General features: G+C 36.2%; 1 protein-coding gene across 2 annotated transcripts in view; it reads left to right on the forward strand.

The window, feature by feature from the left end:
* Positions 1-22,900, forward strand: part of FAM169A (family with sequence similarity 169 member A) — a gene marked incomplete at its 5' end in the record, with an annotated part of 48,260 nt that extends 25,360 nt beyond the window's left edge. For both annotated transcript variants that reach the window (XM_080804814.1, XM_080804813.1), the window contains 7 exons: positions 10,129-10,257; positions 10,777-10,889; positions 13,876-13,915; positions 14,411-14,561; positions 17,975-18,131; positions 21,143-21,346; positions 22,249-22,900. In XM_080804814.1, the coding sequence (XP_080660940.1) occupies positions 10,129-10,257; positions 10,777-10,889; positions 13,876-13,915; positions 14,411-14,561; positions 17,975-18,131; positions 21,143-21,346; positions 22,249-22,797 (1,343 nt within the window). In that variant the 3' untranslated portion in view covers positions 22,798-22,900. The remainder of the gene's footprint in view (positions 1-10,128; positions 10,258-10,776; positions 10,890-13,875; positions 13,916-14,410; positions 14,562-17,974; positions 18,132-21,142; positions 21,347-22,248) is intronic.
* Positions 22,901-26,995: the final 4,095 nt, after the last annotated feature.

Raw genomic sequence — 26,995 nt, forward strand, 5'->3', positions numbered from 1 at the left:
CTCAGTCATAATCCCGGGGTCCTGGGATGGAGCCCTATGTCAGGCTTCCTGCTCTGTGGAGCCTGCTTCTCCCTCTCCTTCTGCAACCCCTCCCTGCTTGTGTGCTCTCTCTCTCAAATACATAAATAAAATATTACAAAGAACTTTATATAAATGATACATGCTGTATGAATTCTCCTGCAGTTTGTTTTGTATATTTATGAATTCATTCTTGTGGATTCACATAGCTCTATTTATTCATTTTCAGTGCTGTTTAGTATTCCATTGTATGAATATACACTGTTTATATTTAAATATTTTTAAATATTTTAAATAATATAAATATATTTTAAATATTTAAAAACTATTGGTGGATTTATATTTGTACTTATAAATGTAACTCCCAAACCACTGCTTTTCTCTTAATGAAGTAAGATTTAATCCTGGAAGGTAATTTACTTGAAAGCTTTATTAAAACATAATTTACCATTGATTTTCATCTAACTGGAGATCTTTATTTCTACTGAAAATATGGTTTTGTTCTTAGTTTGCTCCCCCTTTTTAATATCAGAAATCCAGAAAACAAGAACCAAGTGTTGCATGCCCATCTGGAATCATAGTTTCTGTGTAGACCCATACATGAGAATGGAATGAACCCTGTATGCAACTGGATAATCTGAAAATAGCTTTCCCTTTAAAATCTGATTACAGATTTACAGACTTTAAATTTGAATTTGAATTTGAATTCCCAGATTTGAATTTGGGAAGGAATGTAACACACCCAGTGTAGGCAGAATCTCTTATACTTACTCTTTTCTGGGGTGCCGGGGTGGGTCGGTTGGTTGGTCGGCTTCCTTTGGTTCACTCGGGATCCCAGGGTGCTGAGATTGAGCCCCATGTCAGGCTCCCTGCTCAGTGGGGAGTCTATTTCTCCCTCTGCTCCTCCCCACTGCTCCTCCCCACTGCTTGTGTGGGCTCTGTCTCTCAAATAAATAAACACAGTCTTTAAAAAAAATACTCTTTTCTAATTCTAATTCCTTTTTTAAAAAAAGATTATTTATTTGACAGATTTTATTTATTTATTTGACAGAAAGAGATCACAAGTAGGCAGAGAGAGAGGGGGAAGCAGACTCCCTGCCTAGCAGAGAGCCTGATGTGGGGCTCGATCCCAGGACCCTGAGATCATGACCTGAGCCAAAGGCAGAGGCTTAACCCACTGAGCCACCCAGGTGCCCCCTCTTTTCTAATTCTAATGATAAATTGAATACCAAATGAATTACAGGTGTATGTCTATTTTTGCATAGTCTAAGTGGACTTTAGCTCAATTTATCCTTCAGTTTAGGCAGGAGGTTGCCTGATAATGTTTTATTGATTTCATTTGTATAATGTTTATGAATGAAGTGTGATAATAAAGGAATATACTGAAAATAGAAAATTTTAGACTATATGGCATCTCTATTTTCTGTTTCTTGCTCTTCTTTCTGTCTTGTACAATACTTATTATATTTGAAGAACTTGGATTTCCATTTGATTTTCTCTTACAGCTTAATTAGTAGTTCCTTATGGCTGCTAGATGCCCAGTATTCTTTGATGACCTTCTCTTGTTTCCTTGAATATTTTTAATGATCCAGGAAAGATTATAGTGTTGTACGTTGTAAGCTTTAGAAAGAATTTGTTCATTCCACAAATAGGTAGTGCGTGCTAAGTATGGATGGGGTTGGCCTCAGGCTTGAGTAGATGATTAGGTACCTAGGAAAAGTTGATTTACGTAGTACTATTGTGTACCGATACCTAAACACGTGGGATGAATAAGGTCTCATGAATCTTACCATTTGGCATTTATCCTGGTGTCCCATACGAGGTGTGGTTCCAGTTTTATTTTACCTGACAGGTATAGGATTGCTCTAGTATTATTTGTAGAATAATTTATTTTCTGCACTGATTTGCATTAATATCTATATCAGATCAGCAAACAGTGGTCACTGACCTGCTAACTCTTTTTGTAAAAAAAAAAAAAGCTTTATTGGAACACAGCTTGTTGTCTATGGCTTCTTTTGTGCTAAAATGTTAGAGTTGGTTAGTTATGACAGTGCCCATATGGTCTGTAAGTCTAAACTACTTATCGTCAGCCCCCTTTAAGGAAAAGTATCCTAACTCTTAATCTAGATCATATATTAAATTTGTATATGTATATGTTTGTGTATATATATATTTTAAGATTTTATTCATTCGAGAGGGGGAGAGAGTGAGCATGCAAGCTCAGGAGCAACTGGGGGTGGGGGGTGCTGACGAGGGGAGGGGAGGGAGAAGCAGACTCCCTGCTGAGCATGGAGCCCAATGCAGGTCTTATCCCAGGATCCTGGGATCATGACCTGAGCCGAAGGCAGATGCTTAACCGACTGAGCCATCCAGATACCCCTGTTTCTGTATATTTCTTATCTGCTTATTTATTTCTCTTAATCTTTTAAGTTCCAGTACTTTGCTCTTACATTTATTTTAGCTTTTGGTTATCTAAAAGAACTAGTCTTCTCCCCCATTTCATATTTCTGACCTTACTTGTTTTCCTGTAGAGACTTCAGAACCCACTTATTAGATTAAAAAAAAAAGTTTTGTTGGAATTTTATTGGGATTACTTTTAAACTTACATATTAGCCCCTAATAAAATGTAAGACCCACCAAAAAACTATTAGAACAAGTAGTAGTGCTTCAGTCAGTGGAGTATGTGACTCTTGATATCAGTGTTGAAAGTTTGGGCCCCATATTGGGTCTAGAGACAATTTAAAAATAAAATCTCAAAAAAAAAAAAAATCTCTTAGAACTGATAAATGGACTCAGGGATGCCTGGGTGGCTCAGTTGGTTAAGTGTGTGCCTTTGGCCCAGGTCATGATCTCAGGGTCCTGGGATGGAGTCCCACATTGAGCTCCCTGCTTGTGGGGAGTCTGCTTGTCTTCTGTGCCTCCTCCTGCTTGTTCGTTTTCTCTCTCTCTCTTTCTCTCTCTCTCTCTCTGTGTCTCTCTCTCTCAAATTAAAGTAGGTTAAAAAAAAAAGAACTGGTATGGTTTCAGTAAAGTTGGAGGATGCAAAATCAATGTGTGGATATCCATTTCATGTCTGTACACTAACAATGAGGCCACAGAAAGAGAAGTTAAAAAAAACAATCCCATCACAAATAATAAAATACCTAGGAATAAACCTGACCAAAGAGGTGAAAAAGATCCATACTCTGAAAACTATAAGACACTGATGAAAGAAATTGAAGATGACACAGAGAAATGGAAAAGACATTTGATGCTCATGGACTGGAAGAACAAATATGTTAAAAATGTCCATGCTACCCAAAGTAATCTATAGATTTAAATGCAGTTCCTATCAAAATATCAACAGCATTTTTCACAGGACTAAAACAATCTGAAAAGTTGTATGGAATCACAAAAGACCTCAAAAGGCCAAAGCAGCCTTGAAAAAGAAAAGCAAAATGGGAGGTATCACAATTCCAGACTTCAAGTTACATTACAAAGCTATAATAATCCAACCCCCCACCCTCCAAAAAACAAAGCTGTAATAATCCAAACAATATGGTACTAGCACAACAGTAAGACACATATATCAGTGAACAGAATAGAAAGCCTGGACATAAACCCACAATTTATGGTCGGTTAATCTTTGACAAAGATTAAGGCAAAGGAGGCAAGAATATGCAATGGGAAAAAAAAAATAATCGCTTCAACAAATAGGATTGGGAAAATTGGACAGCAACATGCAAAGGAACGAAACTGTACCACTTTTGTACACTATATACCCAAAATGGATCAGGGACCTAAATGTGAGGCCTGAAACCAAAAAATCCTAGAAGAGAACATAGGAAGTAGTTTCTCTGACATTGGTTTTAGCAACATCCTTCTAGATTTGTCTCCTGAGGCAGTGGAAACAAAAGCAAGAAGAAACTATTGGGACTACATAAAAATTAAAAGCTGCACAGCAAAGGAAGCAACCAACAAACTAAAAGAAAACCTACAGAATGGGAGAAGATATTTGCAAATGACATATCCGATAAAGGGTTAGTATCCAAAATATATAAAGAACTTTCACAACTTAACACACAAAAAACACAATGCAGTTAAAAATGGGCAGAGGATGTGAACAGACATTTCTCCATAGAAGACCTACAGTTGGCCCATGGACACATGAAAAGATGCTGAACATCACTCATCATCAGAGAAACGAGAATCAAAACCACAATGAGGTATCAATCTCACACCTGTCAGAATGGCTAAAATAAAAAACTCAAGAAACCATTGTTGGCAAGGATGTAGAGAAAAAGTAACCCGCTTGCATTGTTGGTGGGAGTGCAGACTGGTACAGCCACTGTGGGAAACTGTATGGAGGTTCCTCAAAAAATTAAAAATAGAACTACCTGGGCCACATGGCTGAAAGCAAAAAGGCAAACTAAATAATGCTTTATAGGGTTTATGGACATAGATCTTAGTATCAAACTGTGGACAGGAAGGATATACACCAACTTCAGGGTCATAGTTACCTCTGGGGAGAAAATGAGAAAGGGAAATGGGGTTAGGGAGGGGTCCAAAGAGAACATCGGCTGCATCTACCAGGTTTTATTTAGTTCTCCCTAAAGCTAAGTAAAAATGATGTGGCAAAATTTTAGTACTGTTAATCTGGTTGATGGATATACTGACACTATGATACTATTCTCATTTTTTTCCTGTATGTATAAGCATATAAAACATGTTTCTCATGTTTTTTGGTTTTAGTTTCCATACATATTTAAAAGGGAGAAGCTGGAGAAAACAAGCACAATAGGCCACAACATTGAGTTATTTGTCTGAATTTAATGACTAAAATAGTAAGGAATGCCTTCCATAGTCAGTATGAGGTTTAAAAGGAGCACTTGAGAAAAGGTGACTAGAGCTCCCATTTCAGATTTGTCTGTCCCACAAGAAGGAACCTCTCCCAGCTAAGCGGCAAGAGCTGTTCCTTAATCAGTTGTGGAGACTTCTGCTTACAGACATTGAATGTGCAGCACTGAGATATTTATCCTTGCGATGAAATTCTTTTAAAGCCTAAGCATGGACCCTTCACTTCTCTACAGATACTCTTCTGGGCTAAATGTCTCCCAACTATTTTAACGTTCTTTGCCTCATAGAACCTTTTTTCATAGCCACTTATTGAGCACATTCATTCCATGCAAAGAACTAGACAGAGTGCTGTCACAGAAGAAGAGATATTCATGGAATCTATGTGCAAGGAACTCGTAGTCTACACTGGTATTAAAATGAAAACCTAAAGAAATAGATTGTAAAGTAGAGCATACTTTAAGGAGCTTAAGAGCACTACAGGTAAAGCACCACAGGATTTAGAGGAGGACAGATGTACTTTTGTTGGTAGAGATCACGAAAGGCTTTCAGTCTTAGCCCTAACAAAGAAGCAGATTGTCGAAAACTCAAGAAAATTAACCCTAGACAAAATTAATACATAAGTAAATCAGTATCTTTCTTGTATATAACCACTAGTTAGAAGAAATAATGTTTAAGAGAACACAGTATTTATTATGGCAACAAAAGATAAAGTTCTTAAATGTATACATTTTTCCTATGTTAATTCTAAGAACTCTATGGAGAATATGTAAATGCTAACTGATTTGAACAGAATCATACAGCTATACATATTATACAATTATAATATTATTGGACAGAAAAAAAGATAATGTCAATTTTCCATAAGCTAATTTGTGAGAGGTTTTTTTTTTTTACATTTTAAAAAATTTTAATTCCAGTATAGCTATTTTAGGTGTACAATATAGTGATTCAGCAGTTGCATATATTACTCTGTGATCATGAACATAAGTATACTTTTTAAAAATCATTTTTATTTTTAAAGATTTTATTTTTATGTGATCTCCATGTACAGTGTGGAGTTTGAACTGAAACCCTGAGACGAACAGTCACATGCTCTACTGACTGAGCTAGCCAGATGTTCCAAGATAACTGTACTCTTAATCTCCTTCACCTATTTCACCCACCCACCCCCCACCCTCCTTCTCTCTGGTAACCATCTGTCTGATCTTTATACTTAAGGGTCTATTTTTGTTTTTTTTTTTCCCCCTTTGTTTCCTTAAATTCCATATATGTGTGAGATCATACGGCTTTTGTCTTCTCTAACTTACTTTGCTTAGCATTATACCTTCTGGATCCATCCATGTTGTTGCAAATGGCAAAGTTTCATTCTTTTTGATGGCTGCATAATATGACATGGTATATACATGCCACATCTTTATCCATTCATCTGTCCTGTGGACACTTGGGCTGCTTCCATATCTTGACTATTGTATGTAAATAGTGCTGCAGTAAACATAGGGGTGCCTATATTCTTTTATTTATTTATGTTTAAATATTTTTTTTATTTGTGAGAGAGAAAGAGAAAGCCTACAAGCAGGGGGAGTAGCAGGCCCAGAGAGAAGCAGGCTTCCTGCTGAGCAGGGAGCCTGATGTGGGACTTGATCCCAGGACCCTGGGATCATGACCTGAGCCAGAGGCAGATGCTTAACCTGAGCCACCCAGGCATCCCATCCTGCCTATATCCTTTTAAATTTAATGTTTTCATATTCTTTGGGTAAATACCCAGTAGTGCATTTACTAGGTTATAGGGTAGTTCTATATTTATTTTATTTTTATAAAGACTTTTTTTTATTTGTCAGAGAACATGCACGCGCAAGCAGGGGTAACAGTAGGCAGAGGAGGAAGCACTGAACAGGGAGCCTGATGTGAGGCTCGATTCCAGGACCCTAGGATCATGACCTGCACCAAAGGCAGAAGCTTAATGGCTGAGCCAGCCAGGTGTCCCAATTTTTTTTTTTTAAAGATTTTATTTATTTATTTGAGGGAGAATAAGTGAGAGAGAACATGAGAGAAGAGAAGGTCAGAGGGAGAAGCAGACTCCCCAAGGAGCTGGGACCCCGATGCAGGACTCGATCTTGGAAGTCTGGGATCATGACCTGAGCCGAAGGCAGTTGCTCAACCAAGCGAGCCACCCAGGTGCCCCAGGTGTCCTAGTTTTTAAAGATTTTATTTTTAAGTTATCTCCACACCCAGTGTGGGGCTCGAACACACAACCCCGATATCAGGAGTTGCATGCTCTACTGATTAAGCCAGCCAGGTACCCCTAGTTTGCTTTTTTATTTTAAAATTTTTCAAGTTTTGGGGGGGCTGTAATATATATATTTATCATTTGAGCTATTTGTAGTTGTGGAATTCAGTTGCATTAGTCACATTCATTCTCTGTCTTTATGAATTTGCCTATTCTAGGTACCTCATAGAAGTGGAATCAGACAATATTTGTCGTTCTGTGTGTGCTTTATTTCACTTAGCATAGTATTTAAGGACCATCCATGTTATAGCATATATCAAAATTTCTTTCCTGGGGTGCCTGGGTAGCTCAGTCAGTTAAGTGGTGACTCCTTTTTTTTTTTTTTTTTTTAAGATTTATTTATTCGAGAGAGTGTGTGCATGCATAGAAATGGGGAGGAGCAGAGGAAGAGAGAAACCCAAGCAGATTATGCACTGAGCATGGAGTCCTATGTGGAGCTTGATCTCACACCACCTGTGCCAGAACCAAGAGACACTCAACTGACTGAGCCACCCAGGCACCCCACATCCAACTCTTGATTTTGGCTCCGGTCACAATCTAAGGGTCATGGGATTGAGCCATGTGTCTGGATCCTTGCTCAGTGGGGAGTCTGCTTGAGAATTCTCTCTCCCTCTCTGTTTGCCTCTCCCTCTGCTCACGCACATTCTCTCTCTCAAATCTTTAAAAACAATTCCATTCCTTTTTATGGCTGAGTATTTTTTTATTGTGTATATATGTCCCATTTCATTCATAAATCTAATCATCTTCTGATGGATGGACAGTGGGTTCTTTCTACCTCTTTGCTATTGTGAACAATGTTGCCGTGGACATTGGTGCATAGATAACTGTTCGAGTCCCTGCTTTCTGGCTGAGAGTGGAATTGCTTGAGATATATAGTAATTCTGTGTTGAACTTTTTGAGGAATTGCCATATTTTAATGTGTTTAAACACATTTAACATGTTTACTTGTTAATGTGTTTTTACACATTAATTTGTTTAATGTGTTTTCAAACTTTATATAAATGACATCATTTGTACATGCACTAATTTGTTTTTTACTGATCTTTTAGATTTATCATTGTTAATATGTAGCTGTAATTTGTTGTAGTTTCTGTATAGTATTTTATTGTATACATTTTATAATTTAATCATGTATCCCTTAATGGTGGGCTCTTAGGTTGAACTCCCCACCCCTGTTTAAAAACAGCCCTGTAGTGAATATTACAGAAATCTTCTTGTGCATATGTATAAGTCATTAGGGTATATAGCCAGTAGTAGGATTGGAGCATACAATATGTTTTTACAACTCTACTAACTGTTGCAAAATTATTCTCACACAAAGAGAATGTGGGAGTTTCTGTTTTCCTTATTCTTTGAATGCTTAGGTTATCTGATGGGTGTGAAAATGGTATCTAGTTGTATTATCTTGCATTTCCCTGGCACCTAGTGAGGTTTGCCATCTTTGCCTTTGTTAAGAGACCTGTCAGTTTCGTTATGTGTAAATGTCCTTTTCATAACATCTACCAGTTCTTTTTGGGGTCATTTTATCTCTCTAATTAAATTTTAGGATTTTTTTTTTAATATGCTGAGAGTACTAATCCTTTGTCTTATTCTGAAAATCTCCTAATTTGTGTTTTTGTGGTATCTTTTTAATGTAAAACTGTGCAGTCCAGTTTGGCAGTCACTAATATAAATTAGATTTAATTTCAGTTTAATTAAAATTAAATTATGCATTCATTTCTTCATTAGCCACATGTGGCTAGTGGCTACTCTACTGGACATTGCTGATATAGGACATTTCTATCATTAGAAATTTCTGTTGCAGGACGCCTGGGTGTCTCAGTGGGTTAAGGCCTCTGCCTTCGGCTCAGGTCATGATCTCAGGGTCCTGGGATCGAGCCCTGCATCAGGCTCTCCACTCAGCGGGAGCCTGCTTCCTCCTCTCTCTCTGCCTGCCTCTCTGCCTACTTGTGATCTCTGTCAAATAAATAAATAAAATCTTAAAAAAAAAAAGAAATTTCTGTTGCCTAGTTCCTGATAGAAAGTTTTAAACTGTAATGGGTTTATCATAATATTTCATTACGGATTATGGTTTTTATCTTTCATGAGAAATCTTTCAGTACCATTATGTCTAGGAGGTATTCTCTTAGTTTTCTTTTAAATATTTTGCTTCTCTTAGTAGGTCTTAGACTCCATCTAAAATTTAATTTTATGATGTGAGGTCGGGATCTGCTTTTTCTATATAGATTTTTGTTCTAGCATTATTATTATTTTTTAAAGAATTTATTTATTTGACAGAGATCACAAGTAGGCAGAGAGGCAGGCAGAGAGAGAGGGGGAAGCAGTGTCCCCGCTGAGCGGAGAGCCCGATGCAGGGCTCGATCCCAGGACCCTGTGATCATGACCTGAGCCGAAGGCAGAGGCTTTAACACACTGAGCCACCCCGCATTATTATTTTGATAGTTGGTCTACTCTGCCAGGAGATGTAGTGCTGCCTCTGTCATTTGCCAGGTTTTGGTGTGTCCTTCTTTCCTCATGGGCTTTTCCCCCCTGGTATTTCAATTTTTCTTTTTCCTTTTCTTCATCTTTTTTTTTCCATATCCTTTCTTAACCCTTTCTTCTTTCATTTTGAATTTGGGGTCAGGTTTTGACAAGTTCCCTTAAAAAACAAACTTGTTGGGAATTTGTTTATAATTGCATGGAATTTACCAAATAATTGGTGAGAATGGGTGTCTTTATACTATTGAGTCTAATAATCATTTTATTGTAATTTTATGCCCCTCAGTAATATTTAGTAATTTCCCCCTTAATGGTGAAACACATCTTCTAATAGGATTTTTATTGTCTGTTCAGGTTAAAATTTGCATAAATGAGACTGATGTGTAATTGAGTTGCATTGGTGTTATGCTAGCCCCATTGAGTTGGGCAGCTTACTTTGTGTCTTCTTTCTGTTTTCCAAAGTAACTGATAATTTGGGGTTTCTAGAAAATTCTAAATGTATTTTTCAGCTTGCAAGCAGTACTTTGAAAAGTATCCAGGAGATCATGAACTCCTTTGGGAGGTTGAAGGTGTTGGACACTGGTACCAGCGGATACCAGTCACCAGAGCATTACAGAGAGAAACACTTAAAATTACAGGTAAGAATTACAGGTTTCAAGTTGAAACACACGTCAGGTTTAAAGAGCAGAGCCTTTTAATGTTTGTGGCTCTTAGTCTGGAGTTATGGTATATTGTAATGTGACCCCTCTAGTAACAGATCCTCTTTTCTAAAGTTTGAATTTTTGTTATGTATTAACATTTGAGTCACTAATAATAAGAGGATTTAGAATTATAATAGCCCAGCAGAGTCTAACATTCTAGGAATTGGTGGGTAAGAAGGAAACACAGATACTAAAGCAGCATAGAATAGGAATCAAGGAATCAGAGAGTAGTCCCTGGTCTTTCCTCAAAGTCACGAAATACAGATAACTAATACTTTTATAATTGCAAGTTTTCATTATAAGATATTGATGAAGGAGATATTCCACACCTAGGTTTTCAACACCCGTCTGTTCAGGATGCTATTCAGGGCTTTTGTGAAAAATCAGTACAAACCATGTTGTAGTTAAAACCAAATACTGATTGGGTTACAATTTTTAAAATTCTTCTATACACAGCAGTTTCTCAAAATGAAGCTAAAAGACCTATGTCTGGAGAATATGGTCTTGCATCTGTTCCAGAATATGAAGCAGAAACTGAAGACAATCAGTCTAGTGAGATGCAGCTAACTGTAGGTACACTGTGTGTTTATTGTAGGAAATAATAATTTTTGTTTCTTTAAACTAGATTCAGCTGATATTTAATTTTGTAAATGTTAGTGTTCATCAAGTTATGTAATTTTTAATTTTTTACTGTGTTAGTTTTCTTGAAATCTCCTGTTAATGGCTTACTAAGGACTTAGTTTTCTTTGAAAAATAATTTGGAATCACACAAAATAACATAGAAGAAATAGAAGAAAATAAAAATCTCTAATCCCACTACCCCAGATACAGCAACTGTTAACAATTTTCTCTTTGTATTTAATATATATTATAGAACATTATCTGTGTATATTTTTGTTTTCTTTTATGCTGCTTCTGTTTTTCCTCCACTAACATAATATTGTAAGCATTTCCATGGCATTATTGTTTTAAAACATGATTATCAAATAGCAGCATACTATTCTATGTAAATACCATTGTTTATTTCTTTAACTTATTAAGTTTTTTGCGTAAGTGGCTCAGCAGTGAACACATTTATATATGCATCTTTTTGCCTATGTAATTCTTTCCTTGCACTCATAAATTTCTAGAAGTGAAATTAGTAGTAGGTCAAAAGTTATGAAGTTACTATGCAAAGTTTGAGTCTCTGTATGCTAGGTCTTTGTAGAATGTAATGCATTTTGAAAGTACTAGGTAAATCTTCCAGGGACAAGTGCTTTGGGGAATTATTTGTGCCTCTTATTTCTGCCTTAATTAGTGTGAATGTTGACGGAACTTTTTGGAAATGTTTTTAAGGATAATGTAAATCATACAATCATATGTAAGGAGTTAGATTTTTTGTTTTTATTTTTTTCTACATTTGGAAATTCAAGCTAAATGATAACCCCGGGTTTGATTATATTGAGGTCCAAATTCCTCAGATACACTTACACTTAATTAGTATTGGTCAGACATCATAAAATCAGGAAAGGTAGAAAAAATCTTTTCCCAAAATGTGGTGACAACAGTGATTTACCTTAATAATAAGCCAAATAATTTTAAATGGGTTGTGTAAATAGAATATATATTAAACCATGTCACAAGGGTGGCAGCATAAATTCAGTTTTCTTTCATTTTAGAAATTTCATATTCCTCAAATTACTTTAAGATTTTAATTAGTTCAAGGGAAATATTTCTCACATTAAAATATTTTATCTCTCAAAAAAAAATTTTATCTCTCTTTTTATTGCTAACCAAATAGGGAAGTGGTCTTATTTATTTTAACCACGTTGTTTTTAGCTTTGCTGAGGTATAATTGGCAAAGATTGTACATATTTAAGGTGTACAACTCGATGTTTTGAGATACACTGTGAAACAGTCACTATATGATTTATTCTTTAGGTGATGATTGGTATTTCTACTTGCTTTTTCCTATTTTGCGACATAAAACATTACATGTACTTATACTCTTTGTACCATTTTAAAATGATTTTTATATGTGTGTTAACTTTGTTTAGTTCAACTGCAGCCTTCTTGAAGACAGGATTTTTGTCTTATCTGTCCCAGTTTATCCTTGTTTTTGTACTGTCAGTAGACCTTCTTAAAGTCTCAGTCCCTGCTGTGTCGTAGGGTTTCAGTAAGTGTGTGATGAACGAATGAATAGTAGTTTATATAATGAAGTAGATACTTTGGCAAGTACTAGATGTACAAAGATGTGGTTCTTACAAGGATGGGAGAAGTAGATGGTCCATTATTGGAACCAGATTAAATAAACTACAGGATTATAATTGCCTTAATAGGGCAAATAGCAAATGACGAAGGTACATAGTGGAGTGAGTAACTCTACCCAAGGAGTGGAGTAGGTGAAGCAGCAACCAATCTGACTTTCAAGGGGCAGGTGTGAGTTGTGACAAAGGCTAAGGTTTTCCAAAGGCTAGTGTGTTTAAAAAAAAAAACAACAAAAACCAAACAAGTGTAAATTGGTTTTGAAGAGGTTGAGAGTTTATATTTTAGGCAGTAATAAACCATTAAATGTTTTGTTTTTGTTTTTGTTTTTTATTTTTATTATTTTTTTAAGACTTTATTTATTTATTTGACAGACAGAGATCACAAGTAGGCAGAGAGGCAGGCAGAGAGAGAGGAGAAAGCAGGCTCCCCGCTGAGCAGAGAGCCCGATGCGGGGCTCGATCCCAGGACCCTGGGATCATGACCTGAGCCGAAGGCAGAGGCTTTAACCCACTGAGCCATCCAGGCGCCCCTGTTTTTGTTTTTTAAAGCAAAAGAGTAGCACGGTTTGTGATTTGGAAGCATCTTTGCCATCAGGTTGGAAGGGATTACAGAGCATGCAATTAGAGTGAGGGATACCAGGGTTGAGGCTCTTGGAATAATCACATTAAAGATGATAAAGGCCTAAACTAGAGAATCGGTAATACAAAGGAGGGGGCAGTTGTGAGAGAGTCTTCAGAGTCAGAATTGAAGGCTTTGCAGTTCATTTAAGGATGGTTAAGAAGAAGTCATTACTGACTCACAGGTTTTTGGCCAGAATGGCTGACTGAACTGTTACTGCCATTAACCAAGATAGGGAATAATATTGGGAAAAGAGTTTAATTTGGAACAGGTTCGTTGTGAAATTGGATGGAGCATCCATATTTCTTTGGAAATCAGGAAAGAAGTTGGGGAGATGAAATTACGTACCTGGATTCATCAGCAAATAGATGTTGAAGTAAAGGTAGTAGATAAAATTACACAGGGAGAGCATGTAGACAGAGAAGAGGAGGTAGCTGAGGACAGGACACTAGGAAACTTCAGTGAGTTGCACTGTAACGTATTAGATGGCTTGGTAAGGGCTCAACATCAGGATAAACTGAGGCTGTAACATCACCTTTTAATTTCTTCAGGTGAACGGTGAATAGTGAATACAAAAAGTACTATTTGAAAAATGTTTCATAAGATTTTCTTTGGCACTGACTAAAATAGATTCATAGGGAGAAAAAAATGAACTAAAATGTTTGGTTTTAATCTGTATTTCTGTTTTAGATTGACTCTCTAAAAGATGCCTTTGCAAGTACTTCTGAAGGTGAGAAATTGAGCTACTCTACCAGTATTTGAGATGATTAGAATTTAGGGGTGGGAGATGTCCCGTAGAGTAAGTGAAGACTTATCCCACTAAGATCTAGAGCTGAGTTCTAATGCCACCACTACCACCGGTCTTGCTATGTGAACAAAGTAAGCTACCGTACCTCTTTTTTCCTAATTTTCTTACCTGTAAAATAGAGTTATGTCTGCCTTGTCCCAATAATCCTAGGATTATTGGGAGACACTATAAGTAAAAATGCAAAAATACATTGCAGAGCTCAGGGCAATATGGAAATGTGAGGAATGAATAATGCGAAGTTATTTCATAAGTTAGAAAAAAAACTAACATTGTTTCTTGGCCTGATACAAGTGAGAGAAAGAAATGTGTAATTGTGGGAATATATGTAAGCTATCGTAGTTCTTACATTTCTGTGTATTGTAACATAATCCTTTCAGGACCTACTGAATTAATTGTAGTTCTGCTATTTTTTCTCAGGTCATGATAAAACACCGGTTTCCACTCGTACTCGAAGTAGTCATCTGAAGCGACCAAAGATTGGGAAGCGGTTTCAGGATACTGAATTTAGTAGTTCTCAAGGAGAAGATGAAAAGACACCCCAGACTTCACCTACAGCTTCAATAAACAAGTAAAGTATTGGTTATTTTACTGTCATTATTTCGTTATTCTTATTTTCATATATTTTTAAAGGTTTTATTTGAGAGAGAGAGAGCGCACAAGCAGGGAGAGGGGCAGAGGCAGAGGGAGAAGCAGGCTCCCCACTGAGCAGGAACACCCCCAACCTCATGCAGTGCTCCATCCTCGGACCCTGGGATCATGACCTGAGCCAAGCCACCCATGTGCCCCTTATTTTCATATTATTAGTATTTAGTATTTAAGGTAGAAGTTATTATTATTTGTGTAGCACATAACCTTGGTGTAAGAGTTTGTATTTGAATTCTTGTACAGGATTGCTGATTGTACTCACTTTGATGTATTACAGGGAGAAGGTGCTAGTGAGAGAGTAAAATAAATCCAAAATTTAATCTCTCGTGTCTGAAAACCCAAGAGAATATTCTAGTAATTATATTATCCCAACTTTGATAGTAGCTATAGATTTTAGTACTGCTGAGTATTAGTAAGTTTTTTTAAAAACCCTAAGTTCTATTTTATAATGGATTCATTTTACTGGGTTACTGGATATAACACAAATTAGTGATAACCATAAGCCATTTCGGTCCCCTTCTCTAGGAGCTTAATAGCCAGCTGAGACAAGAGAAAACTCAGATCAGAACTTTATCCTCTATCTTCTTTGAAATCTTAAAGAAAGCAAGATTTCATATTTTATAATAAAACTTGACTTTTTTATCCTAATAGTCCTACCAGTTGTTCCTGAGTTAACCATTCATAGCTTTGGCATTTTATCTGTGAAATTATTTTCCTCAAGTAGAAAATTCTGTAGGTATGCTAATTTCATTATGTAAATAATTTAAAATTTGCATAATTGGGTAATTATGTAAATGTTTTAGTGATAAAGGCAAATATAACTATTTAAATCCAATAATTTGTGAAAAGAGGTTAGATAATTAGTTTTCTTCCTGTGTAACATTTTGATGTAATATCCTTTTTATTGATTTTATTTATGTATTTATTTATTTATTTATTTAAAAGATTTTATTTGTTTATTTGACAGACAGAGATCACAAGTAGACAGAGAGGTAGGCTGAGAGGGGCAGGGGGAAGCAGGCTCCCCACTGAGCAGAGAGCGGGATGCGGGGCTCCATCTCAGGACCCTGGGATCATGACCTGAGCCGAAGGCAGAGGCCTTAACCCACTGAGGCATCCAGGTGCCCTGTAATATCCTTTTTAGAAGGGAATGTAACAGTGCATTTTATATTGAACATCCCAAATTATTGTGGAATTTTGTTTGTTTTTCATAAGTAGAATAGTAACATAAGACTAAATGGTTGAATGCTTACTCAGCTATTATGAAGAACAAAATTTAATCTTTGTCCTTGAAGAATTGACTGTCTGGTTTCTAATTCATTAGCTATACCTGTGACATAGGTTAAGAAACTGCAAGGTATGGGGCACCTGGGTGGCTCGGGTTAAAGCCTCTGCCTTCGGCTCAGGTCATGATCTCAGGGTCCTGGGATGGAGCCCCGCATCGGGCTCTCTGCTCAGCAGGGAGCCTGCTTCCCCACCCTCCTCTGCCTGCCTCTCTGCCTACTTGTGATCTCTCTCTATAAAATCAATAAATAAAATCTTAAAAAAAAAAAAGAAACTGCAAGGTAGATTGTGATGGTACAGTAACAGAAGTACAAAACGGTATAGATGCAGAGGAGAGATTTGATTAAATCTGAGAGGATAGAGAGATTTGGCATTTGGACCAGGTCTTCAAAAATAAATTGAAACTCAACAAGCAGAGTTGAGAGAGAAGGTGTTCTAGTCCATGGGTCCACAAATTATGGTCTGTAGCTCAAATCTGACCTACTGCCTATTGTTGTAAATAAAACTTTGTTGTAACAGTTCCACGTTCATTAACTTACATGTTTGTATGGTTGCTTTTGTATTACAGTGGCAGAGTTGAATAGTTGTTTGGAGACCGTATCGCCCATAAAACCTAATGGAAAAGTTGGTTGACCCCTGCTGTATACCAGGGTTGTCCAGAGAACTTATTGTGCTTTATCTGCCCTGCCCAAAATGGCAGCCCCACTTTAGTATGACCATTGAGCACTTCAAGTATGGCCAGTGCATGGAACTTAGGAACTGAATTTTAAATTTCATTTAATTTTGATTAATGTAAATCATGACATGTTGTGGCTGCCATATTGTACCATGCAGATATAGCATGAGCAAAAACAAAAAGTTAAGAGTAATATTAATAAGGATAACTGATGTATGATGTAATGTTACCATCTAGTAGGAAATAAAAATATGAGAGTCTAGGTCCCAGGCCAGCTGGGCGTTGTAGCAGCATGAACGACTCAGTGAAGTATTTAGCAGTAGGATGAGCAAGAAGACCACCTTTGCCTGGTGGATGAGGCCCGGTAAGATAATTCATGCAGGGGAAGTAAGTAGCCATACTCTGAGCAGCCCTATGAGGAGGTACCATCTGGCAATAGTCCCCAAGGAATTGGGCCCTCAGTCTGTTGGCCTGCATGATGAACTGAATGCTACCAGCAACCACATGAGTGAGAACTTAGGGTGGTTGGAGGGAGCACTGCCAGTCAGACTTTCAGATGAGACTGCATCCCCAGTTGCTGGGTTGATTGCGACTCCATGAGACCGTGAGACAGAGGTACTCAGCTAAGCCACACCTGGATTCCTAACCCCCAGAAACAAGATAATAAATGTTCGATGATTTCAGAGGCTAATGTATAGATCTATATGAGGGTTTGGTCGTGTTAGCCTTTGTAAGGAAATACACTTTATTCTCTAAACTGTAGAGAACCATCAGAGTTTTCTGAGCTGGACTGTCACAGGTACGGATGGGTTATAATATAACAGCTCTTACAGCTTCACTAAAGAATGTATGTACTGCAAGTTCAGAGATGAGTTGGGACAAAATTATGGTGGTCCACGGAGGGCCTAAAGGAGGATCATGAAAATGGAAACAGAAAAGTAGGGATATGTTTGAAAGGCATTTTGGAAGTAGAACAAAACCATATCATTTATTGTCCAAACTGGTATCTTTGAGACTGAAAGGGGCATTATTAGTGATTATGCTGATGCTGGGACAAAAGCTGTGAACTGGACTATCAGGTAAATTGGGATGTGTAGTCATTTTAATAGAATGAGAGTCAGTGAGATACGGTTAGAGTAAAAGAAGAATCTAGCTTACATGATTGTGGAGATTGTGGTGTTACTGTTCAAACTAGAGAACAAGGTAGGAAAGAGGACAAGTTTGTAAGAAGAGGAGATTGGTTTTGGACCTTTAATATGGGAAGTTGTTCATTGAACGACACTTGGTTGATTCTCTAAAGTGTTACTGTATTAACAGACTCCTGAAATTTTATATTCATCCTTAATAAAACAAGTAAGAGTGGTTTTCTTTCCTAGATTGGAATCTACTGCACGCACATCAGAGAGCTCAGAAGAATTCCTGGAAGAAGAACCTGAACAAAGTGTGATTGAATTTGAGGATGAAAGCAGTGATAAGGATGCTCGGCCTGCACCAGAAACCCAGCCTCGCCTGGAAAAGCAAGATGGTGAAAAGGTATGAGATCCTGCTTACTAAATAAAGTGAATTGAAAGTAAACTAAATTTAAACTTTCTTAATCATATATTGTTAGAAAAATGTGATCTATTTTAGAGTCCTAGTAGAAATTGTGCTTGATGCAAAAAAGCATAGCTCTATACTAAGCAAGGTCAGGTACTGGAGTTGGGGAGAGGATAAAGTTACAAGTATTATTGTGTGTTTCACTGAAAAAAAATTTTTTTTTAAGATTTTATTTATTTATTTGACAGAGAGATCACAAGTAGGCAGAGAGTCAGGCAGAGAAAGAGGGGGAAGCAGGCTCCCTGCTGAGCAGAGAGCCCGACGCGGGGCTGGATCCCAGGACCCCGAGACCATGACCCGAGCTGAAGGCAGAGGCTTTAACCCAGTGAGCCACGCAGGCGCCCCTCAATCTGAATTTTTAAGTGTGACTTACAGCAAAGGTAAAATTGAGGATTTTAGGTAGTAAGATCCCTCTGTATATTTAAAATACAAATTAATTTGAGAGATTAAACATACTTAAGAAGTGACACAAATTATACATGATTATAAGATACACCTTGTAGAACCAGTTAGAATGCCGTAAGGTCGTTAAGGCCTTAGTTGCACCTATATTTTGGTTAGAAGGTTAAAACAAACATATATATATATATATTTGACTCTAATTGATAATTTGACTACAATTGATAACTGAATTCTTTTTTTTTTAAACAGTGGAAAACAAATGGGAAAATCCTTTGTGACCAAGTAAATTCTTTTTTTGGCCTGATTTCTGCAGCTCTTACAGTATTTGTCCTTAACTTTTTTTTTTTTTTTCCTCTTCTCTGTTCATTCCCTGTTCTTCTCCTCTTTATCTTTAGTATCTTCCATCTTTGGCTCTGTAGAGATTTATTTCTTCTTTCCTAGGTGCTTAAGATTCTTTAAAAGTCTTTTACCTGTTTGCCAAGTCCAGCCAGCATCCAAAGAAGTGTCACTATGTTACCAATTTTATTTCCTTAGCATATTCCAGTTTAGCTCTTGCTTTCTCTGTTTCATGAAACTGTATTTTTTTTAAAAGATTTTATTTATTTACTTTTTTGAGAGAGATCACAAGTAGGCAGAGAGAGAATCAGGCAGAGAGAGAGAGGGAGGGGAGCAGGCTCCCTGCTGAGCAGAGAGCCCAATGCAGAGCCCCATCCCAGGACCCTGAGATCATGACCTGAGCCGAAGGCAGAGGCTTAACCCACTGAGCCCCACCAAGAGCCCCCATGAAACTGTGTTTTTAAGTGGCATTTTTTTCTTGTGAAAAATTTGGACAGTAAAGCACATGTTTAAAAATGTGCATGCAGGCATTTATGGGAATATATGTTATTTTTCTTGTAAAAATTTAAGATTATGCTGTATATACTTCATGTAATGGGTTTCATTTGTCCAGCTGTACATTGAGCACATACTCTTGTAGGTCACCAGTGACACTTGCATTCACTTCCAGCGGTTTTCCTCACCTAGATTGACTACTGTGTCTTCCTTAATATTCTCTAGGCCCCCATAAGGTAAGTTTTATAACACCACTCACTGTACTTTGGTTTCTTGGTTTTCCTACCTGAAGTTTTGTTTTGGTTTTATTTATTATTTGACTATTGTGCTTTTTTCCCTTTATTCGTGGACATTCTAGAAGTCTAGAAGTCTCGAACTCAGTTCTTGGCTTTCTGCTCTTGGTTCATGTTCTGTACATGAAAATGCATCCAATCTAATGGTTGAACTCTCATTTCTGTGGGATGACCAGCAACTCTAGACTTTGAATATTAATTGAGACTGTAATGCTATAATATTATTTATCTTTTGAATATTCTATGTAGACAGATGTCCTTTAGCATCTTAAATTCAACATAATCTCTGTTCTTATCACTCCTATATTGGACCTTTTGTGTGTGTGTGTGTGTGTGTGTGTGTGTTTAATCTTTCCTTCTATTCCCAAACCTAAAACTTGAAAGACAGGTTTTTCTCTTCTGTTGCTTCTCACTTTCAGTTAATTACCAATATTCTGAGTTTTTTAAGCTTTTGCTGTGTTTTTCTCATTTTCTTCCTTTCAGCATTTTTTACTACCCTAGTTGATCCTTTTATGAGCTTTATTATAATTACCTTCTGTATGCAGTCTATTTTTTTATACTGTCTGGCCAGATAAATTTTTCTAATCCCTGATTTCAGTATCCCTATGATTTTAGAGATCTTACATAAACCAGACAAACCTATTTCTGAGCCCTTGAGTGCATCATTTTCTAATTTTTACAATGGTAATAAAATGCTCTCTATTAGAATGTCGCTAAGATTCATTAGAACTATTAAACATTAAATATAAGTATTTTACATTGATAAACATTGGCAGAAGAGTTTCAGAATTGAAAGGTTTGTGTTACCTCCTCACTGATACTTCCGTATTTAATGTGATATAAAGAGTAGGATTGTTCAAAAAATGACCCAAAATTGACTGGACAATGAGGAAACTGAGACAGAGTTTTCTTCTTCCAGCAAGAAGCTGTATCCAAGCTCAGCTTCCCACAAGACTGGTAGTGCTTCCTCCCTCTGGCAGTGTAACCTGTTAATTTCCCACAGGCCCCAGAGATTCCAAGTGCTCATCAACCGGTGTTCTGTAAAGAGCTGGCATCAAATCTAGAGTCTCTGGTGCCTTTTTACTGAAAAGATTTCATTCCTGATGGCCCTATAAAGAACAAGAAGAAGGAGACTGGGTGTCTTCACTGCATCTCAGACCTATCCTGTGTCTACAGAGCATCACGGTCTGCTGTCTCCATAAGAACAGAGGGAGTTTGGGTTACTTGTGCCTTCTTCTCTTTTACTTGACCCTGCCTGAAAAATTTAATCTTTTCTCAGTAAGACTGTTCCTTAACTCATGCCCTGCAATGTGGTAGACTTTATCTTGAGTCCTGGTGGAGACCGAGAATGGACTCACTTTACATGACAAATAAATTAGCCTATAATTGTGTCCTGACTTATTTTTCCCCCCAATGATGTAGGAATCTGAATTAGAGCCTATGAATGGTGAGATAATGGATGATACTCTTAAAACCTCACTTATAACTGAAGAGGAGGACTCCACTAGTGAAGTTTTAGATGAAGAAATAAAATTGCAGTCTCTTAATTCCAGCGAAGACTCTACTGCTCTTGTTCCGCTGGTGGTAGAATCTTCAAAACCCCCTGATACTGTTGCACAGGATAAGGTAAGAAGGGAAATAACTCAATTTTTTATAGTCAAACTGTTCCAGTGTTGGTGACATGGAAGGGGCATCATAATATATATATTTTCCTCTCCCTTAATATGTATAGTCTTTCAGGAAAATAAATTCTGTATTAATTTTTATGCTAGATTAGGTATTTTAAGAAAATACAATCAGTTATATTCCACAAATTCACATCTTTGTAACCTTAAAATACATACCTGACTTCTGGTAACAAAACGAATTTTATTTTGTAGATTTAGAGAAATGCTTAGGCAAATAGATAAAGCATTATTTACCAAATACTTGAATACCTATTGCTTACATAGTCCATGACGAATAGTCATTTTAATTTGTTTTAAACGGAGACAGATTAGATTAGTGGGAAAAACCTAATAGGATATTTTTAAAGAAACTTCATTTTTACTTTCAGATATTCCAATTTAAGACTAAAAAACTATTGTATAGTATTATTTTATTAGTGTCTCAAGTAAATAAGTGAATAAAATCTCCATTGCCCTTCCCTGTCATCTAATGAAACCGTAGTCAAACTTTGTGTGGTGGCACAGTGTCAAACCCCAGAGGACTCTTGGTTCTGGCTCCAGTAATACCAAGAAACTAAAAACTTTTAGTTGATTCATGGTTTAAAGAACCTTGATAAGAAGTTTAAAATGTCCTAAAACTTTTTGAGGTAAAAGAATTACTTTTATTATATCTTTAAAGCAAGAACCAGGTTATCACGTGACAGTTTTGAAATAATAGACTTGTATTCAGAATATGTACACCTGATGAATGAAAGTAATGAGTCCTGAATTCTTGAAAATGCAGTTATCATTGCATATTAGTGTATAATTTATATAAGAGCTACACTGCAAAATTTTGCTCACTGAGTTTTTTATTTTTAGATCTCGCATATAACTGACACAGAAATGTTGCTGGACGAAGGCCCGTCTGATGAAAAGGGACACACTGAAGAGAAACTGCCGCTAGTTTCAAGAAAGAAAGCACATTTTGGGAGTTCAGACAATGTGGCTACCATCCCAAATGAAGAACGATCCGACAGTGGTTTTCCAAACTCTGTGATAGCTGAATTTTCTGAGGAATCAATCTCTGAAAATTTATCACCCAACACTACTTCTTCATTGGAAGACCAGGGTGACGAAGGGGTGCCTGAGCCCCAGGAAACGTCTACAGCTCTTTCTCAGAGCTCTTTGATAGAGGTTGAACTTGAAGATGTGCCATTTTCACAGAATGCAGGACAGAAAAACCAGTCAGAGGAGCAGTCTGAAGCGTCTTCTGAGCAGCTGGATCAGTTTGCACAGTCAACAGAAAAAACTGTGGATAGCAGCTCAGAGGAAATAGAAGTGGAAGTGCCTGTGGTAGACAGGCGGAATTTAAGAAGAAAGGCCAAAGGGCATAAAGGACCTACGAAGAAGAAAGCCAAGCTGACATGAATGAAGAAGATATGCAGATGATAAACCCTCTTCTTTGTAACGTAATTGTTGTTTTTAAAATATGGTAATTAATAAATGGCATGGGGCACAGGGCAAAAATTCCAAAATTTCACTTTGAACTTATTTATGATGCCGGTTTTCCGTCCCCCTTAGGACCTAGGATTCACCCTTCTTTTTGATTTTTCAGGCTATTTTGTGTAAATACAATTTTTTTATTTTTATTAACCATGTTTCAACTTTGGGAAACCAGATCATACTATATTTTCTTTAGCAATTGGGGATGTCTGACCATTAATATTTCAGAAAATATAAATTACAGTGAAAGTAGTAGGCTTTACATTACTTGTAAGGATCACAGAAATCTTTTATACTATGGATTTTAATAGTAAACTTGGTGAGGGTTCTAGTAGTTTTATCTTAATAATCAAAACTAATTTTTTTTAAATGTAGGCATGTCTAAACAAAAATGTCAGTAAATGAAAATATACTTCAACTAAATGAGAGCACAAATAGAAATTTATGGTGAAAAGTTTGTGAAGGTGGTATTTTGGCCTCTTAATTCTTAGTTGTGTAGGTGCAGTTTCTTCCTTTGACTTCAGTGTCTGAGGAAAGGTATAAAATCTGTTTCCACCTCAGTCTTTATGACATCCAATATATACAGTACTGCTAGGGATTTAACTCTGGCATGTAGACACTAATATAATTATATAAAATATCATTTGAAGCTGGGGACTATTACTTTTGTCCTCATTCAATTAGCATATATACTTCAGAAATGTGAGGGCCCTTCTGAGGCTTCTCCTTAACCCTGCCACTGCCTTTATTCTAGAATCGTATATTCTCCTCAGCTTTCATCCACTTTCCTAACTCAGAGTGATTCCTGCCAAAAGATCTCCCTGCCTGTCTGCCAGCTTATGCCCTTGACATCCATACCTGGGTAAGTTTGGACTGTGCCCCACAATCTTGGATCTAGACGGCAGGAATAGATCTGCCCAAGGAGCTATAGCTAAAAAAGCTTAGATCGAATTGGAGGCTTTGGTTGTTGCTCTGGTCTTGCTCACTCTTAATTTGTTTGAGTACAGGTTACAAACTAGCCTGAGTGTATACATTGTGGTACTACAGCAAAGCCTTTGCATAGGAGAACTTAAAAAATAAATCCTCTTGTTAATTTTTATATAGTAATTTATTTAAAAATGAACAAAATGGTTATTCTTAGAATCCAAAGAGAATCTTAAAACAGTCTTACTCTTTGGAAGTACTGTGTGTACTCAGATTTGCAGTTAATTTGGAAAATGCTTTGAGACCATTTAGATTGTTTTTAAAACAGCTTGGTCCTGTGTGAAAAAACCGTGTTATGACGTCATGTCATTATTTGAGGTGCTAAGGATTGATGTCAAAGGTTTATCCAGTTTACAGTCAGGTGATGTCATTAAATTTTATTTTGGAATGTTGACATTTTAGGTCTAATAAGCTAAGTTAAAATGTTTAAGGAGGCAAAGCAGCAAACCCTCCTATTCATGGAAAAGTTTGAGTTATCCTCTACATTTTCCTTAATTATTGGTCAGAGCAAGCCAAATGATTGCACTCCAAATGAAAATTAAAGCACTTTGGCTGTTTGTTTTCTCAACAAATGCTGACTCATTGAAAAAATAAGTATGACTGGTACTAGTACATCTATCACATTTATGCTGTTTTATAGATTTTGTGAGAAACTTTACTACCGCAATTAGGGAAATAAAGATTCGAGGATTTAGTAAATTCTTAACCTTTCCATTTTTAATTTCGTAAAATAGATTTAAAAACCTAACACTTAGATATTTTACTTTTTTACTTGGATTGCTCATTGTTCTCTTGAGAATAGTTTCTTTAAAAGGGTGTAGTTTAAGATTGAGCTCACTGACAACTCGATATGTGAATATAGTTAATGAATTCACAAAAATGTTTAGTTATTGATACATAATGGGACTAACAGTATAAACTCATACTTGTTAAACTTGTTTGGTTTATTCTTAAACAGCAAGAGCATTTTAAGCAGTTTCAGAACTTTTTGCTTAGCATACAAGAAAACTTTTATTATGTATTACCTCTGACTGATAATGTTTTTGGGGGGTTTACAGATGGTAGAGAAAGCTAGATAACATAGAAAAACCTAACTTTTGTGTTCAGTAACACGTTCACGGTTCAGTAAACGAGTTCTGTACTCAATGAGTATAGAATTTATAATAAAATTTATCCTCAATAAGGAATCTAAATAAAACTAATCAGATACTTAGTTTTTTGCAAGGCATTAGAAAAACTTGAGAATTATAGAGGACTGAAATCTGATTTCAGCCAGCTAGTCTAGTTGTTGTCTAGTCACATTCTAGTCCTTTGTGAACTGCTTTTTTCTGTTTAGAGGTTTTATTTCTGGAAAAGGATTTCACTTCAGTTTGTGTAAATACGTGTATATTTCCTTGTGTAATATAAAACATAGATATTAGCAGAATTTTAGTTCTACTTTCAAGTTTAAATTATCCAATTGCTAGACATCACAGAAATATATTTAAGAATTTATTATAAAGCTCCTCTATAACTTTTAAAAGTGAGAGGATCTATTATGATTTTTTATAAAATCAAATAGCATGACAGAATGTCTTCTACTTAAAATGTCTATATTCATGGTGTTTCCATTCACTGCAGAGAATAAATATGGCGAGGATAACACTTAATAGTGATTAATGGTTCACTTTTAGCTGACCAGAACACTACCTAAAATTGTTTCAGTGACTTTAGAAAATATCTTGAAGGTTTATGATTACATCGAATTGAGTCTTTACCTAGTATCTAAATATCTGCTCTTATGTACTGCTTCACCCTTAGGGATTACCTTCTAAGGTTTGGTCACACCAGCAAACTGATACAGATCTTAATGTAAATACAGAATTTATACTAACATTATGCATCTGTGTAACAGCATTTTAGAAATTTCTGCCTTGTATGTCCACTAGTAGCTAATCTGGTGTTTAAAGTGTTACAGGTCTTTCATGGATGTGATTAGTTACAAATGTTATGCTTCTGTTGGCATACTTAATATAAAGCTTTCTTTGTTTAAGACAATTAATTTGCTTATTTTGGGTTCTAAAAAATAAGCAGAGTGAGTTCTGTGGGATTATGCTTACCTTTACCTTTAGTCTGTCTTTTTTTTCACCTTCCAAATCTTAAAGTTATTCACACATTCCTCATTTCTATTAGTGGCAAAATCAGTTGTTAAAATATAATTGTAAGAAAGGTTCAGCTTCTGTCATCCTGAAATAATTGTATCATACTGGATAGTCATTCCCAAGGAACTAACTTTGTTTTTAAGTGTGTGTGTGTGTGTGTGTTCTAAAACTTCTATGTTTATAGAATTTAGAAAAGATGTTATGTTATTCAGAACAGCAAGTCTTACTGAGGTACTCAAGTTTGTTTTTTTTGTTTTTGTTTTTTAGTTTAAAAGTAGTCCATTTTGTGATTGTTTCTTGGCCTGTGTTTTGATATTCTTTCCCTTTTCCCTACTTTAATTGACAGTGATGTGTTTAGATATTGAATTTGTTTAGACATTAAATGATTTTGTTAAAGGCACAATTAATCACATTGGTTGTACTTTGAAGACAGAGTTTAAAAATAAACAATTTAAAACCATTAATGTGATCATAGATTAATGTAATATTATGGACAACTTAAAGCTCAAAGCTACAAACATAATTCAGATCACAAAAGTGCTCTGACCAAGTTAAAAACCTAAAAGATGACCTTTTTTAATATTATCCAGGTAACTGCAAACAAATTTCTCTTAAAGGCATCAGTGCCGTCTTTTTCTCTTTAAACAATTCTACCTGGAATCACTTAAATTTTTAACCATTCTAAAAATGGAAAGCATAAACATTTTGGTGCATTTTTTTCTATATATTTGGAGGAAAAATACAGTTCGAAGTATTACTATACATGATTGAGAGGAAGAAAATGTTTAAAATATGAACTCACCAACTTACTGTGTGAAGACAGGTGAAAAGTTACCTAAATCCTTCTGAACTCCATTTAGTGTAGTGTGCCTTTTCTCTCCTGTACTTCTAGTAGAGTATACTTTATAAACAAATGCTACCAAGTGTTAATGATGCATTTCTTAGGATTAATGAAAATGAGGTGAAAGAAACTTGAAGGTCTCAGAAAGGACAGTTCT

This window comes from Martes martes (genome assembly GCF_963455335.1).
Source record: "Martes martes genome assembly, chromosome: 5".
Lineage (NCBI taxonomy): Eukaryota > Metazoa > Chordata > Mammalia > Carnivora > Mustelidae > Martes > Martes martes.